The 14,015-nt window shown below is 42.4% G+C and overlaps 1 protein-coding gene across 3 annotated transcripts in view; it reads right to left on the bottom strand.

Moving 5' to 3' along the window:
* Window positions 1-219: 219 nt before the first annotated feature.
* The window catches only part of map1ab (microtubule-associated protein 1Ab), a 52,586-nt gene continuing 38,790 nt past the window's right edge, over window positions 220-14,015 (bottom strand). For 2 of the 3 annotated variants that reach the window (XM_022684092.2, XM_049483952.1), the window contains 3 exons: window positions 2,266-13,936; window positions 1,944-2,173; window positions 220-1,803 (listed from right to left, as the gene is read on the bottom strand). In XM_022684092.2, the coding sequence (XP_022539813.2) occupies window positions 1,648-1,803; window positions 1,944-2,173; window positions 2,266-13,936 (12,057 nt within the window). In that variant the 3' untranslated portion in view covers window positions 220-1,647. The remainder of the gene's footprint in view (window positions 1,804-1,943; window positions 2,174-2,265; window positions 13,937-14,015) is intronic. The other variant, XM_049483951.1, reaches the window with a different exon arrangement.

Below are 14,015 nucleotides of genomic sequence, written 5' to 3'. Positions count from 1 at the left end.
GGTCTGTTTTGTTTAACTCAACCTTCTATGAATCCTCTACTGTGAATCATATTTTTCATTTCAGTAAATACAAGTAAGTCTACTGACTGAGTGCTAAAGCTTTTGTACTTTTGATTGTGAATTTTACTTAAACCATGAGTAAACTGACCTTTTCCAAGTTGTAGATTTATACATATATATATATATATATATATATATATATATATATATATATATATATATATATATATATATATATATATATATAGACAATTGGTAATAAATTCTGTTCTATCTATTCGCGAACTCACAGGCTTCACTCTTTTCGTCGTCACCATCATAGCAAACTCAGCCATCCACATGTAGATGTTCATGTAAATAACAGAAGATAAACGGATAGTAAACTAGCTGCCGTAGCTATTAGTCTGTATGTAGATAGGAAGTACACAAAGACTCTTCCGATCCTGAAGCAGAGCCCTCAGTCACAAGCATCATGCTGTAGTTAAACTATGTATACAGATATATACTGTATATATACATAAATATTTATATATAATATCAATATCAAATATTCTCCTTTAACATTTCTAGCTAAATTAGATTCTTTATAGAATGCTACACACAAGCTGAACTGGCTGGTTCTTGACCCTTTTGCATCAGCTATGATTACACGAGAGCACAGTCAGCCAAACACCACTGAGCTGCTGGTATATGTCATCTACAGTGTCACATTCTTAAAGGCACACACATACATATCCAGCCTCCGGTAATGAGCAGACAAAAATGTGTCCTTCAAGATTTTGGTTTTTGTTATATTTATATATATATATATATATAGAATATTTTTGCAGAACCCAGAACCCATACAGATTCTGTTAGCTGTTAGACAATGCAGGATTTGGATTTGGCACTTGAATATGCTTTGTATTATGAGCTTTGTTTATTAGTTTAATGGTTGCTTTTGCTGGTATGTGTACAGTATGTGCCTTTTCAGAATATTTTTGAGTGTTTTAGTTTATCCATGGTGGATTATTATATGCACAGCCTTGACCATCACTCACAACACAGATAAAGACGTTTTGCAGACTGTCATCTTAAAGATAGTGTTGTCTCAGACGGCATGTTATTAGAAAAAAAAGATACTGCTATATTCAAAGTTTGATTTCTTAGATGGAGATGCTTAGAAGAAATGTGTACTGAAGCATGCTCACATTCATAATGAAGATGGGTGGGAATGAGGTATACTATAAAAACTGCAGGAGGGTATTTTTGTGCTTTAAAGTCAAATTTAGGTCAAGGCATTCGAACAGGAATACTTGCCTAGTAAAGGATACCACCACAGAATACAATTAAACTAAGTGTGCAACAAACAAACAAACCTCAGCCTATGCTAGCAATTCCCATACAGCATCTAGTCATCATTCAACATCAAGTGGGTCGCCTAAGCCTTGCAGACACAACCAAAATAACACACGTTTGAATCAGGAGTCTAAACCCAAGCTTATAAGTAAGGCCTTGTTTGACAGCACTAGGATCTGTTGCCGTTGCGGGCTAATATACAAACTATAAATGGCAGTCAATGGAATGCAAGGCTGTGGGTGGTAAAGAACACATCATCTGAATCTTAAGGAATGAAGAGAAACGAATGTCTCTAAATAGAAAATCTTCCTAAAATTCAATTTTGCAGGCAGGGAAAGACTCATCTTGCATGACCACCGTGCTGCTGCTGGCTAGGACCATTATGTTCAGATCCTGCTGTTTCTCGTGAGTCTGCTGATACCAGTCACGAGTCACCTCTGTATCATGAGTGGGGATCAGGGTCACCTACAGAAAAAGAAGAATAAACATAAATAAATACATCAGCTCTATTGTTCATTTTTTTTCAGACTGTTATGCGAATAACAGTGAGCTTGAAACAATAACATTTCTTATTGGTAGAAAATGTATGTGTCCAGTCAGTGTACCTGCAAATTGGTTCCCCACTGTGCTTTTCCTTCAAGCAGTGCATCCAGAACTGCACGGCTCGGTTCTCCGCTGCTCGGGTCATTTCCACTCACTACGTAGTATGAAGCGCGCACTCGCTTGAAAAACTCTTGATCCACGTTTTTAGCACTGCAATGATTTGGAATGTACGCAAGGTCAACATAGAAAGGTGGTCCAGGTGAAACTCCAGAACTGGACTTCTGATTAGAACCTGAAGGGCCAAAAACAGAAATAATAGTTAGGCTACAATTTTACTAAGCACATCAAGATTTAGATTTTGGGTTGCCGTAATGAATAGCCTACCTGCATTGCTCTTTACACCATTGACCAGCCCTTTTCCAGAATAGCCCTCTCCTTTAGAGCCTGGTGTTTCTGCCAGGCGAGATAACCGCAGCGTCTTCTCAGAGTCTAATCTTTTAAGAGAAGGAGCGCGAGGCGAGGAGTCTTTGGATGTCTGTTTTACAGGTGTTGCTGATCTCCTGCTCCTTGTGTCGCTTTTACGTCCTGGAGATGCAGACTTTGGCTTCCCCAGAGTCTTCCGTAACCCTTTGTTGGTTTTAATGTCTTTCTTGACGGGTCGCTCTGTGATGGTTTGTCCATTAAGAAGAGCTTCTGGATCCACCATGCACACATCAGGGCGTGGGGGCTGGGGGGCCGGGTCTTTCATTGGGACAGGAGGGGGATCATGGCTCCTCGGAGAGGATGAGTGGTGTCCTCCTGCACCAGGGGCAGACATTTTGTCCACTGGTAGGTGCTCTGCGTCCTCATCTGAGTCAAGGTTTCCTTCGGCTGTAATGGACGGACACTCTTCAGTCTCGGGCGGCACATCAGAGTCAGACTGAGAAGGGAGTGACTCACTCAATGAGGTGGGAGGAGTTTCTTCTCCTCCAGCGAGTGATACACCATGTCCAGTTGCCATGCCACTAGAAGGGGCATGTGTTCCATCCTTGCTGTCTCCATGGGAGCTGTGGGCATGATGATGCTGCTGTTTGTGAGATCTTCTCTTAACAGAGTGCTGCTCACGTTCGTCGTCAAAATCACCCTCTTTTGAGCCGTCGCTCCTGCCGTCCTCCTCTCCTTCCTCACTGGATAAACGGTGTGGACTTGGGTTGATGAACGATGGGGAAAGTTCTCCTTTGCGGTGTTTGTATAATGGAGGTGATTGAGAAGAGCTGGCCTCCATGCAGAGATCAGAAGGTCGAACGCACTCTGAATCTGACGCTTTAGAGGGCTTGGAGCAACCGGTCTCATCACCCGATGAATGCAATTCCAAAGTCTGATCTTTTTGAATTTTTGAGCCATTTTCTGGAAGTTCTCCCTCACATCCCTCTTTCTTATGTTTATAAACTTCCTCATCATGGCCAGGTGTTGATTTTAAACATGTAACAGCGTCTGACTTTGTTTCAGGAGCAGAAGTGCTCTTCTGAATGGGCTCCTGGGTGTCTGTTGTCTTTGTACTTTTTTCAGGCAAATCCACTTTTTGTAGTTCCTTTTTCTCCTCTGCTTTTTCTTTAGCCTCTATTTTTTCATCAGACTTTTCCACCTGCTCTTTCTCTTTGCACTCTTTTTTTATTTCCACTGTTTCACCAACCACTTCTTTACTCTCTTCTATATCCCCTTCTTTCAGTTTTTCACTGTGAATCTCTTCTTCCTTCACTTTATCAATTTTTTCACATTTCATTTCTTCATCGCTCTTTCTCCGTTCTTCGCCTGTTATCTTTTTCTCCTCATCCTTCTTCTCCATCCCTGGGATAGCTTGGCATTTGTCATCTTGAACCTCTCTCTCTGATTTCTCTTTCTCCACATCTTCCTCTTTTGTACCTGGTTTGTCCTTGGTATCAGCCTCAACTGCTTTACTTGGTTTACTTGAAACATCTTGGGAACTTGTACAAACATGTGTAGGTACATTTGATGACTCTTCCGCAGACTGCAGTGGTGAGTCCTTCTGAAGACTAGACTGATCAGAGTGGACAGGTTTAGTCGTGGCTTTGGAATCTGTATGTGGTTCAGGCAGTGATTCAATGCTTGCTTTTTGAGGTACAGATTTCTCACATTCAATTCTACAGGGAAGAGTTCCTTCTTCAATACTGCTTACGCGTTCCTCTGGCTCGATGTCAGAGCATTCTTCCTGGTCCTGTTTCTCTGCTGAGTCAGCTTTCTTTAATGGAGCTATATCGAACATAACTGATGTAGCAGAAGCTACTTCTGGCTGCAGAGCTGCAATTTCGGCTTCCGGCGCTTTTGTGCACTGAAGGCCAGTCACAGATATACCTTTTTGTTCAGAGGGTGGATCTTTGTCTGATTTGATACAGGTCACTTCTTCTTCTGACTTTTCCTCTGCTGAAGACGCTTGATCTTGTAGGAAAGATTTGGTCTCATCCAGAGGACTGAGTGGAGAAAACCTTGCAAGACTAGATATCGACTCGGTTGTTGTCGTGAGAGGTATGTGTCTATCAGACACTTCCATGTACTCATCTCTTGAGTGTAAACCAGAACTTAAATAGGGCAAATCCATTGGAAGAGATTCTTCTTCTTCTTCCTCTTTGAGAGAGGAGTACTCATATGATGGTATAGTAAGAGGGGTCCCCAGTCCCTCTCCAAAATGTTGGCCTGTTGAATACGAAGCAGAGGTCGAGGACGAATAACTGTAGGATGAGGATGAAGACTGTGTTGCATCAAACATGGCTGCCTGGGCACCTACTGATAATTCTGGTGCCTCAAGTTTTTTATCTGAAGTCTGCTGTGTCTCACACTCCTCAGTTTGTTTGTCCTCAGTGGACTTGCTTTGGTCAGGATAGTGTAAGCAACTGTCCTTATTGTCCATATCATGTTTGTCCTGTATAAGTCCTGATGTACTTGACAGAACTTTTTCAGACTGACCAAGATGAACAGTAGTAGATGTCTTAGCAGCATCTTTAGAAGATTCTTCAACTGTCACACCTCCTAACTGCTCTTCTGAAGCTCCTGACACAATACCCTCCTCTGTTTTTCTGTAGGTATATTCAGATTCATATGACTGCTTTGCTTCTTTTTGCTGTTTGTCCTTATCCAACTTAGGTTCATCACTAAAATCATCAGATTCTTCTTTTGTCTCCTTTTCAGACATCTCTCTCGCACCCTTTTCCATATCCACATCGCTGGCATCATCTTCTTCACATTCCTCTTCCTCATCCTCATCATAGTCATCCTCTTGCTCTGCAAAGATCTTCTGACATTTGACTGTGTACTGTGTTTCTGTCTCTCCACTTGCCAGCAGAGATTTTCCAGTCAAAGAACTTCCACTGTTTGCACTTTCAGATGCAAGGACATTGTCATCTACATGATGGACTTCAGCACTTGAAGTAGCAGAGACCTGAGTTTGTTCCTCAGGAGAAGCACGACCTGGCTGGATAGCTTTCTCTGGTGGTGAGTATCGTCCAGAGGAAAACAGGTCTTCTTTGCTGTGAGATGATTCTTCTCCTTTCTTATCACTCTTTGTGATCTGGCTATCGGAAACATCTTCAGCATGAGATGAGGTTGACGGTAGTGTTGTGGACTGAAGGCCTAACTGACTTTGTGAAGAAGAAAACAGCCCTTCGTGTGGAGGCTCAACAGTTCCATGAGTCTCAGTGCTAAGATGAGAGGCTGGATCTTCACAGACCTCAGTATGAAGTGAAGACTTTCTCTCTTCTCCCTTTACATCTTTCTCTTTCTCTGTCTCTAATGAATCAGGAGATGACAGATTGGATGCAGATGAACAGGGCTGTTTTACTGGCACTTCAGAGTGAGTGTCCCGTTCTTCTTCCCTGTGAAGAGGAGAAAATGTCTCCTCCCTGACAGTTTCCTTCTCTTTCTCTTCCTCCTCCCTTACTAATTTCTCGGACTTGTCTTCTTGTAAGTCACTGGAGGCGCTTGGTTCAGGAGTAGGGATGGTTCTATTGTCGCAGGTCTCTACATATGTGAAACTCTTGTGCACGTAAGGAGTGTCTACTCGCTCGCTTTCTAACTCCTCTTCTTGGTAACTTGCCTTATTGTCTTGCTCTGATGAGGTACTGGGTCCACCCTTGGAATCTGAGAAAGGTGTGTGGTAATCAACCTTGCTAAATGACACTGGTTCCTCATCACTTTGTTCATCTTCGTGGCATGCAGCTCCTTGCTGAGATGACTGGCTGGCCCTCCGATTGTCATCTATATCTATGTCAAGGTTAGAGCTAGGATATTGCTCTTCTTCTTCTCTGTCCCTGTCAAGTTCTTCTGAGACAGGTTTTTCGTAGGGCTCATATTTGGACATTTCACAGCTCCCTTTCTCAAGCTGATAGGTGATGCTGTCATCCATTTTCTCTTTTTCGGTTTTTGTTTCAGGATGCTCATCAGCGATGTCTGTTTTCTGAAAATATGAGGAGGATGATTCTAAACCTGGAGAGGCCATTTCTCGCTCTCCTTCCATTTCTCTCTCCACTTCCTTCTCAGCCTTAACAGTGTCTGATAACAAAAGCTGTGTTTCAAGCTTCCTGGACTCATCAGAGCTTGCCTGAGTGGTGACACATGTAGATGATTGCTTGGTCATGATGCTACTATGATCTGCAGGCAATACAGGGGAAGATGGTGTCTTGGATTCCTTGCTGTCCGTCTTCAGCTCTGGGGAAAGCCTAGTTGTGTCCCCAGACACGTCTTTATCATGAGTATCTACTTGAGTTACAGTTACAGTTTCCTCTTTGACATAAGCTGCTGTGGATGGCATTTGTTCAGTGCTGCTGCTATCCTTTGCTTCCTCTGAGATCCATGGTTCTACTGACAGTGGCCTTGAACCTGCACCACCCATGCAGATAGCATCCCCTTCGTCTTCCTCTGTACTCTCGTCATTGTCTGAATATTTTTCTGGAAATTCAGATCCCAAAACTGATTTTAATCCACTTTCTGTTTTCTCAGATAGAGATGACGTAACTCCATGTTTGATCTCTTCAAGACACTTTTCTTTATATTGTAAATTTAGCTTAGCACTAATGTCCATTTTCTCTGGCACTGCTGCTAAAGTCTCGGTTTCATATTCTGACACTGCATGTCTCTCATCATCTCCTTTCTGTTGTATTCTAGAGGTGAGGTCTGCCTGATATTCTAGATCTTCTCCCTCAGAGCTTGAGACCGATGCTTGTTTTGGAGTTTCCTCTTGAGAGGATTCTAAATCAGCTTTAGAGTCCAGGGCTGTTTTTGATGCAGGTGAAGGAGTTTGTTCAGGTAATGATTTGATGGGATCTTGTTTTAGAAGTGTCTCTTTGGATTCAAAATCAAGCTTTGAATCAGATGTTTCTTTAGAAACAGAGACTACGTCTTGTTTTTGCATCTCTGCAGTTTGATCTAATTTAGAAATGTCACCTGTTCTTTCAGTTACGGATTCCAATGCTTTAGGTTTGCTATCTTCAGTGTGTATTTCTTTTGTTTCTTGATCTTCTTTAGAAGTTATGCTTGTCTCCTCTGAAGTGGGGACTGTTTTTTCAGAAAGGATCTCTTCTACTCCTTTCTCTTTGGAATCTTTATCTGTTTTGTCTGCTGATTCAGTTTTTTCAGATATGGACTTGATGACATGGGATTGGTCTTCTTCTTTATCCTTATCTTTTTCTTTATCCCTAGGTTCATGATCTGCTTTGGTAGAAATATAAATTTTTTCTTGACTTGGTTTTGATATTTGAGATGGTACGTCTTCCACAATCTTGTCTTGTGATTTCTCACTCTCTGTTGTTGTGGTTTGTGGTTGGCTCTGCTCTTTACATTTGTCCTCAGAACTTGTGTCACTCTTTTCTTGCTGTAATTTGATGTCTGCTTTGTCTTGATCTGATACACCAGTTGAATCTCTTTCTTCAGAAACTATAGGTGTTTTAATTGTGTCCAACTCTGTGTACTCGGATTTGTCGTCTACCTTAGATGGTTTGTCTGTTTTCTCTGCTGAAGCTGCAGATGTGGTTTCTTTTTCATGCTTTTCTGTGGACTCTGCCACATCATCCTTGGAAATGACATCTGACTTTTCTTGCTGAAGTTCAATTTCCTCCTTATGTTTCTCTTTAGACTCTTGATCCTCTTTAACTTCCAAATTCTCTGATAAGGCCTGACCGATTTCAGGCTGGCTGTCATGTATATGCTTATCTTTGGATTCGAGTTCAGATTTTAGTGATGTATCTGTTTTTTCTGATTCTAATGGTTCTATTTGGGTTTTGACATCTTCTAAAGCTGATTGTTTAATTTCTTGTTCTGAGGCGTCTGTAAGTATAGGCTTTGAGATTTGAGTTTGTAGACTTGGTTCTAGATGTTTTTCTTCAAGTTGAAACTCTGGTGGAGGTGATATATCTGGTTCTTCTAAAGCATGTGTTGCTGATTGGGTATCGTCCACAGGCTTCTTTGTAGATTCTTCCTCACCTTTAGGAGTTAAATGTGTCTCTTCTGACTTTAAGAATTGAGTATGGACTTTGTCTATTTTTTCCTCCTTCCTTTCTTGAACTGGTTTGGTTGGTAAATCTGTTACTTCTGCAACTGATTGACTTACAACTGTAGGCTCATCTTCGGATTCATAATCTGATTTTGATGAGACATATTCCTTTGAGGCTGGCTGCTGAATTTCTGTTTTGATTTCTTCCATAAGCACCTTTGTAGATTCCTCATCACTTTTGGATTTAAAATCAGTCTTTAAGGCTAGAGTTTCTGTCTCTTGTAAAGCATGTGTTGTTGACTGGGTATCCTCCACAGGCTTCTTTGTAGATTCTTCCTCACTTTTTTCAGACTGTACATGCATCTCATCTGATTCTAAGGCTTGAGTCTGCATTTTTGCCACTTGATCTTCTTTACATTCTTCAACTGTTTTAATTGCTGAATCTGTTACCTCTGTTACAGAGTGGGTTTCCACCACATGTGCATCTTCTGTTTTTGAGGAGAAATGTTCTGCTGTGTCTGCTTGCTGTATTTGGGATGTGATGCTTTCTGCGGTTTTGTCTTTACATTCCTCATGTGTTTTGCCTACAGACAAAACTGTTTTGTCTGGTAACATGGTCTGAGACTGGCTCTCCTCCACAGCTTCTTTAGAATCTAGCAGTTGTTGAGATTTGATTATTTCTGTCTCGCTTTCTCTTGACTTGTCATCTCTGTGGACTGCATCTCTGTCCTCTAATGTTGGCTGCAGAGAAAGTGTTTCAGTACTTTCTAGTTTCTTGTCAGTGACCTGACCCATCATATCATGCACTTCTGGCGCAGCTGATTCAACATCAGGCTTCTCTGTTGGTTTTGTTAAAGGTGTAGCCAACGTTTCAGCTTTCAGAGGTTGTTCACTGGCCACATCTTTCTCTCTTGATTTATCATCTAGTTTTATGGGTAAATCTTCCTTTTCTGGCTTTGACTCTACAAGCTGAGGCTGAATTTCTTCAACCTGTTTCTCAGCTGTAATAGACTCTATATCCTTCTTAGTGACCGCTTCTGTCTTTTCAGGTATTTTTCCAGTTATCTCAGCTTGGAAATCCTCTTTTGGAGGCACGCATATTTTGTCAGATCCTGATATTAGACCCTGCGTTTCTGCTATTTCTGTCTGCTTTTCTTTAGACTCTAAAAATGATGGAGCCTCTTCTTTATCTGTTTCTGGCAATGTGTGCTGATAATCTTCTTCTTGTTTCTCCTCTGCGTCCTCTTTCTCATCTTCATAAAGCTCCTTTTCTTTCTTTCCTTTCTCTTCTTTTTCTACAGAAGATTTAATCTCAGAGGATTTATCAATGTGATCACGATCGTGAAGGAACTGACTTTCTTTTTCTTCTGCAATTTTGTCTTTACTACAAATGTTCAAATCATCTTCATCCTTATCCTCATCTTCTTCTCTACTTGTCTGCTTCACTGCCACACCCTCTGCTGATTCTTTTTGCAGTGGGGGCTCTTCCTTTTCAGTAACTGTTGCAGTGGTGGGCTCTTTCATTTCAGTAACTGTTGCAGTGGTGGGCTCTTCCTTTTCAGTAACCTTTGCAGTGGTGGGCTCTTCCTTTTCAGTAACTGTTGCCGTGGTGGGCTCTTTCATTTCAGTAACTGTTGCAGTGGTGGGCTCTTCCTTTTCAGTAACTGTTGCCGTGGTGGGCTCTTCCTTTTCGGTAACTGTTGCAGTGGTGGGCTCTTCCTTTTCAGTAACTGTTGCCGTGGTGGGCTCTTCCTTTTCGGTAACTGTTGCTGTGGTGGGCTTCTCCTTTTCGGTAACTGTTGCTGTGGTGGGCTCTTCCTTTTCGGTAACTGTTGCAGTGGTGGGCTCCTCCTTTTCGGTAACTGTTGCTGTGGTGGGCTCTTCCTTTTCGGAAACTGTTGCAGTGGTGGGCTCTTTTGTGTAAAGCAGGGCTTGATCCTTTTTCTCCTCTTTTTCTGTCTCTTTTTCACCTACTTTAGCAACTGTGCCTGCATCATGTTGTTCAACCTCATCAATTTTTGTTACTTGTTTTTCATTGTCCTTTTCAAATTTCAGTTCAGAGGGACAAACTGCACTGTCTGGTTCTTTTTGCAACTGTTCAGGGAACGTCTTGAATTTTTCTTCAACAGGCGACATACGAAGAGGAGAGTGGGTGGCACTGGGTGGTCCAGATTGTGTAGGTGAGGCCATCTTTACAGTGCTGTCATCAGGACTAAAGCATCGATCTTCTGCCTCTGGAAAACTCCCTGACTCTGAAACCAGGGGTTTTGAAGCGACATGTGTTGTAGAAGCTGGTTTAGCAGTAACTTCAGATGTGGAATCATCTCTAAGCGGTGGCTCTGTTCTTTGCTCTAACTCACAAAGAGACTCTGTTTTTTTATCCAGTGCAGACTCTACAGGAGCAGGCTCAGGACTCTTTGGCTTATCTCGTTCTTTGTCTTCATCTTGCAGTTTATGTGAAACAGCGTATCCTTCTTGTAACTTTCCAAGTGAGATTTCAACATTCGGTGTTTGATCTTCGTACTCGTCCTCATCCTCGTCATCATAGTGTGCAGTGGTGTCAATTCCCTCTGTTTTTCCCTCTGAAGGAAGAGGTGGATATTCCTCTAAAGGAGGTGATTTGAAACCCTTGTCCTCTTCTAGAGAGGATGTTGGTGAAATGGTTCCAGCAGAGTGCAGATAGTCTTTTCCTTGTGTAGCATCTGTTTGAGTAATGGGATGTACACTGTTTACTGTGTCCAAAAGCAGAGAGCTCTTTCCAGTGTCCTCAGTTTGAGGTGCTGTGACAGATGCCACTGACTGATCCTCAGTAACAGAAGTTGGAAAAGAAGACAGTTTGTCATATTCAGTGATGGATGTAGCTGAAGACACATGCTCCTCCTCTGCCAGTGGAGCAGCAATGATGCTAGTGTACATCGATATAGTAGGTTCTTGGATACCCGTAAATGCTTTTGCAGCTCCATCACCCATGGCTTGCATCTCCTTCATGCCATGAATTGTATCGAAAGAGCCTGTTTGGTCTGGTACCGAGACGTCATATGTTCCAACCTCATACTGAAGGTGGGGTATTCTGTCTTCAGATTCCTCGTGAATCTCCTCATCTGAGATTGTTTGTTCAGTCTCTGAGTAACCCGGTATGGTCTCATCCTGAATGTATGATAAACTCTCTGCTGCAGCAGCTCCTTGGACTGTGGTGGTTAGACCAGTCGTCAGACCTCCCACATTAGAAAAATACGCATCCTCATCCTCTTTGGCCTTTGTAATCTTCTCATCAGTGACATCTTTGATTTCTTCATCTGCAATAGCATCCAAGTCTTCAGCCTCCTCTAACTCAGCTTTTTCAATCACGTCCTCATCTTCCATCTGCCCTTCATCAACTTCAGTCTTTGATACGCCTGCCATTTCTTCCCTTTCTTTATGCTTCTCCATTTCTTCCACCTCATGTTTCCTATCAACACCCTCCAAATCTCTGCTGTCCCTTGACACACCTTCATCTTCTTCATCCCCAATTCCCATGTCTTCTTCTTCTTCTACTGTTTTCTTCTCAACTGTATGCACTTCCTCCTCCTCTTCCTCTTCATCCTCTATGGCAGTTCCTTCATCCTCATTATTATCAGCCTCCACTTCTTGGCGCTCAGCTGCAGCTTCCTCGGGTTGTTCTCTGATCTCTGCCTGCACTTCTTCATCTGCGGGTCTTGGTTTCTCTATATCTGTTGCAGTTTCTGAAGTAAAGGCCTCCTCTACCTCACCAGCAGCATCAGTTCTAGGGCCTACTTCTTCATCAGCTTGCTGTTCTGAAGGTGTGAGGGAACTTACTTCTGCCACAGACTGTTCTATCAGTTCAGGTGCTGCCTTTTCTTTTAGCTCTTCAAATTCCTTAGTCAGATCTTCTGGAGTTGAAGCAACTGATTTGACTTCTGCACCAGTCTCCTGAGTCTCAGATTCAGCCTTCTCAGCACCTGACTCTGCAACAGTCTCTGCATTTTCCACTTTTGCAGCCTTGCTCTTTATTGTTTTGGGTTTCCCCTGGGTTTTGGCTTTGTGGAGAGTCTTCCTGACCTCTGGTGTGAACGGCTTTAGATCAGGTTTGGTGATTTTTCTCAGTTCTGGCTTTGAAACATCCTTGGATTTCATTCTTTTCTCATCTCTTTTAACCATGTCGTCTTTTTTGATTTCACGTTTTTCTTTCTTGATTTCTCTCTTTTCCTTGTCTTTTTTCTCATCCATTTTGGATGCTCTTTCTTTAATGGACTTTTTCAGTGATTTCTCCTTCAATAGCTTTTTCTTTTCTGTTGTCTCAGTTTTAGGTTTCAGTGGTTTTGAATGCTTTCTTTCCTCTTTTTTGTCAGGCTTGTTCTCCTTGATAGAATCAATTTTAGTCTCAAGGATGGATGTATCCTCTTGTCCATCAGTTTCTTTCTTGATGGTCTTTGTTGGTGTATGCATCTTGGGAGATGATTTGAGACTTTCTTTGCTGTCAGTTCTTTGCTTTAACTTCGTCTGTTTCACAACAGAAGGAGAGACACCAGAAGCTATGTCCTTTTGCGTAGCCACTGGATATCGCAGGAAGTCAAGGTGCTTTAACTTCTCGAGCCCTTCGAGGATTTTGTTCTGTGGTGCATTACCAGGAAACAGAACTCGGACGATCTTCTCTGTTGGGTTGGCGGGAAGCCATACCACAAGCGCCGTAACAGATGTTAAGTACGGCACAGATATTTCTCCTTCTTTTCCATTGGGAAGTACAATCCCAGTTTTGGCCTTGCTGTTTCCAGCCCACTTCTGCATAAGAAACTGCATTTCCTTACTCTCCTTCACTGGATTGAGGACAAACATATCTAACCTGCCTACACCCATTTTGTGAAAAAGTGTGATGGGTTCAATGGTATTACTAACTACACGGAAAAGTGGTTCCGGCTTAATTCCAAGTTTATCAAGGTACTGCAATGTCAGAGAAGCTTCCTCAATACTACGCTTGACTTTTAAATTTGATTCCGATGTGCGGAGCTTCTCTGGCACATTGAAGAACACAACTCCGAGTTCCGGTGAGATCAAATTCTTCATCCAGTCACTGTAGGTAGTTGAGCCCTGTGACTGCTCTTCTTCTTGCTCTGCTATCTTCCTCTGAAGAAGCCCATTGATCCCAGGGAGGTTGTCGGCACCAATGTGAGTGAGCAGAATAGAATCAATACGATCTAAGTGTCGGACAAGCTTCCAGAAGCATGATCTTCTCTCTGAGCCGCCGTCAATCAAAATATTGAAGCCATTTACTGCAAATAGGGCAGAGTCCCCTCTTCCACCAGGGAATATGTAGCAGCAAGGCTTTGACAGCTTGAGGAATCCTCCAGAAGTGGGTGGCTCAAGTAGATCAAACGGAGATGGCACATCTACTGTCTCAGAAATGTACTCCGTGAACTCTGTGACGCCCTCCATTTTGGGAAGTACAGGCTCCGGATTCAATTTATAGTCCAAAAACTCCTTTAAACGCTGCCCCAGGGAGGTCCAACCTGCCTCAGCTCGGCAGGACACAGTGAGTGTTGCCCGCTGCCCTGGGTCTGCTTTTTCCAGCAGATGTGTGACCTATATATGGAAAAAGAAAGACTCAAGATAAATGCTGACTGGGGGTCTAATGGTAGTTCATACAGTTTACACATACATT

This window comes from Astyanax mexicanus, chromosome 10 (genome assembly GCF_023375975.1).
Source record: "Astyanax mexicanus isolate ESR-SI-001 chromosome 10, AstMex3_surface, whole genome shotgun sequence".
In the NCBI taxonomy this organism is placed as follows: domain Eukaryota; kingdom Metazoa; phylum Chordata; class Actinopteri; order Characiformes; family Acestrorhamphidae; genus Astyanax; species Astyanax mexicanus.
Note: the sequence above shows the minus strand (reverse complement) of the source record. Positions and strands in the feature narration are given on the sequence as shown.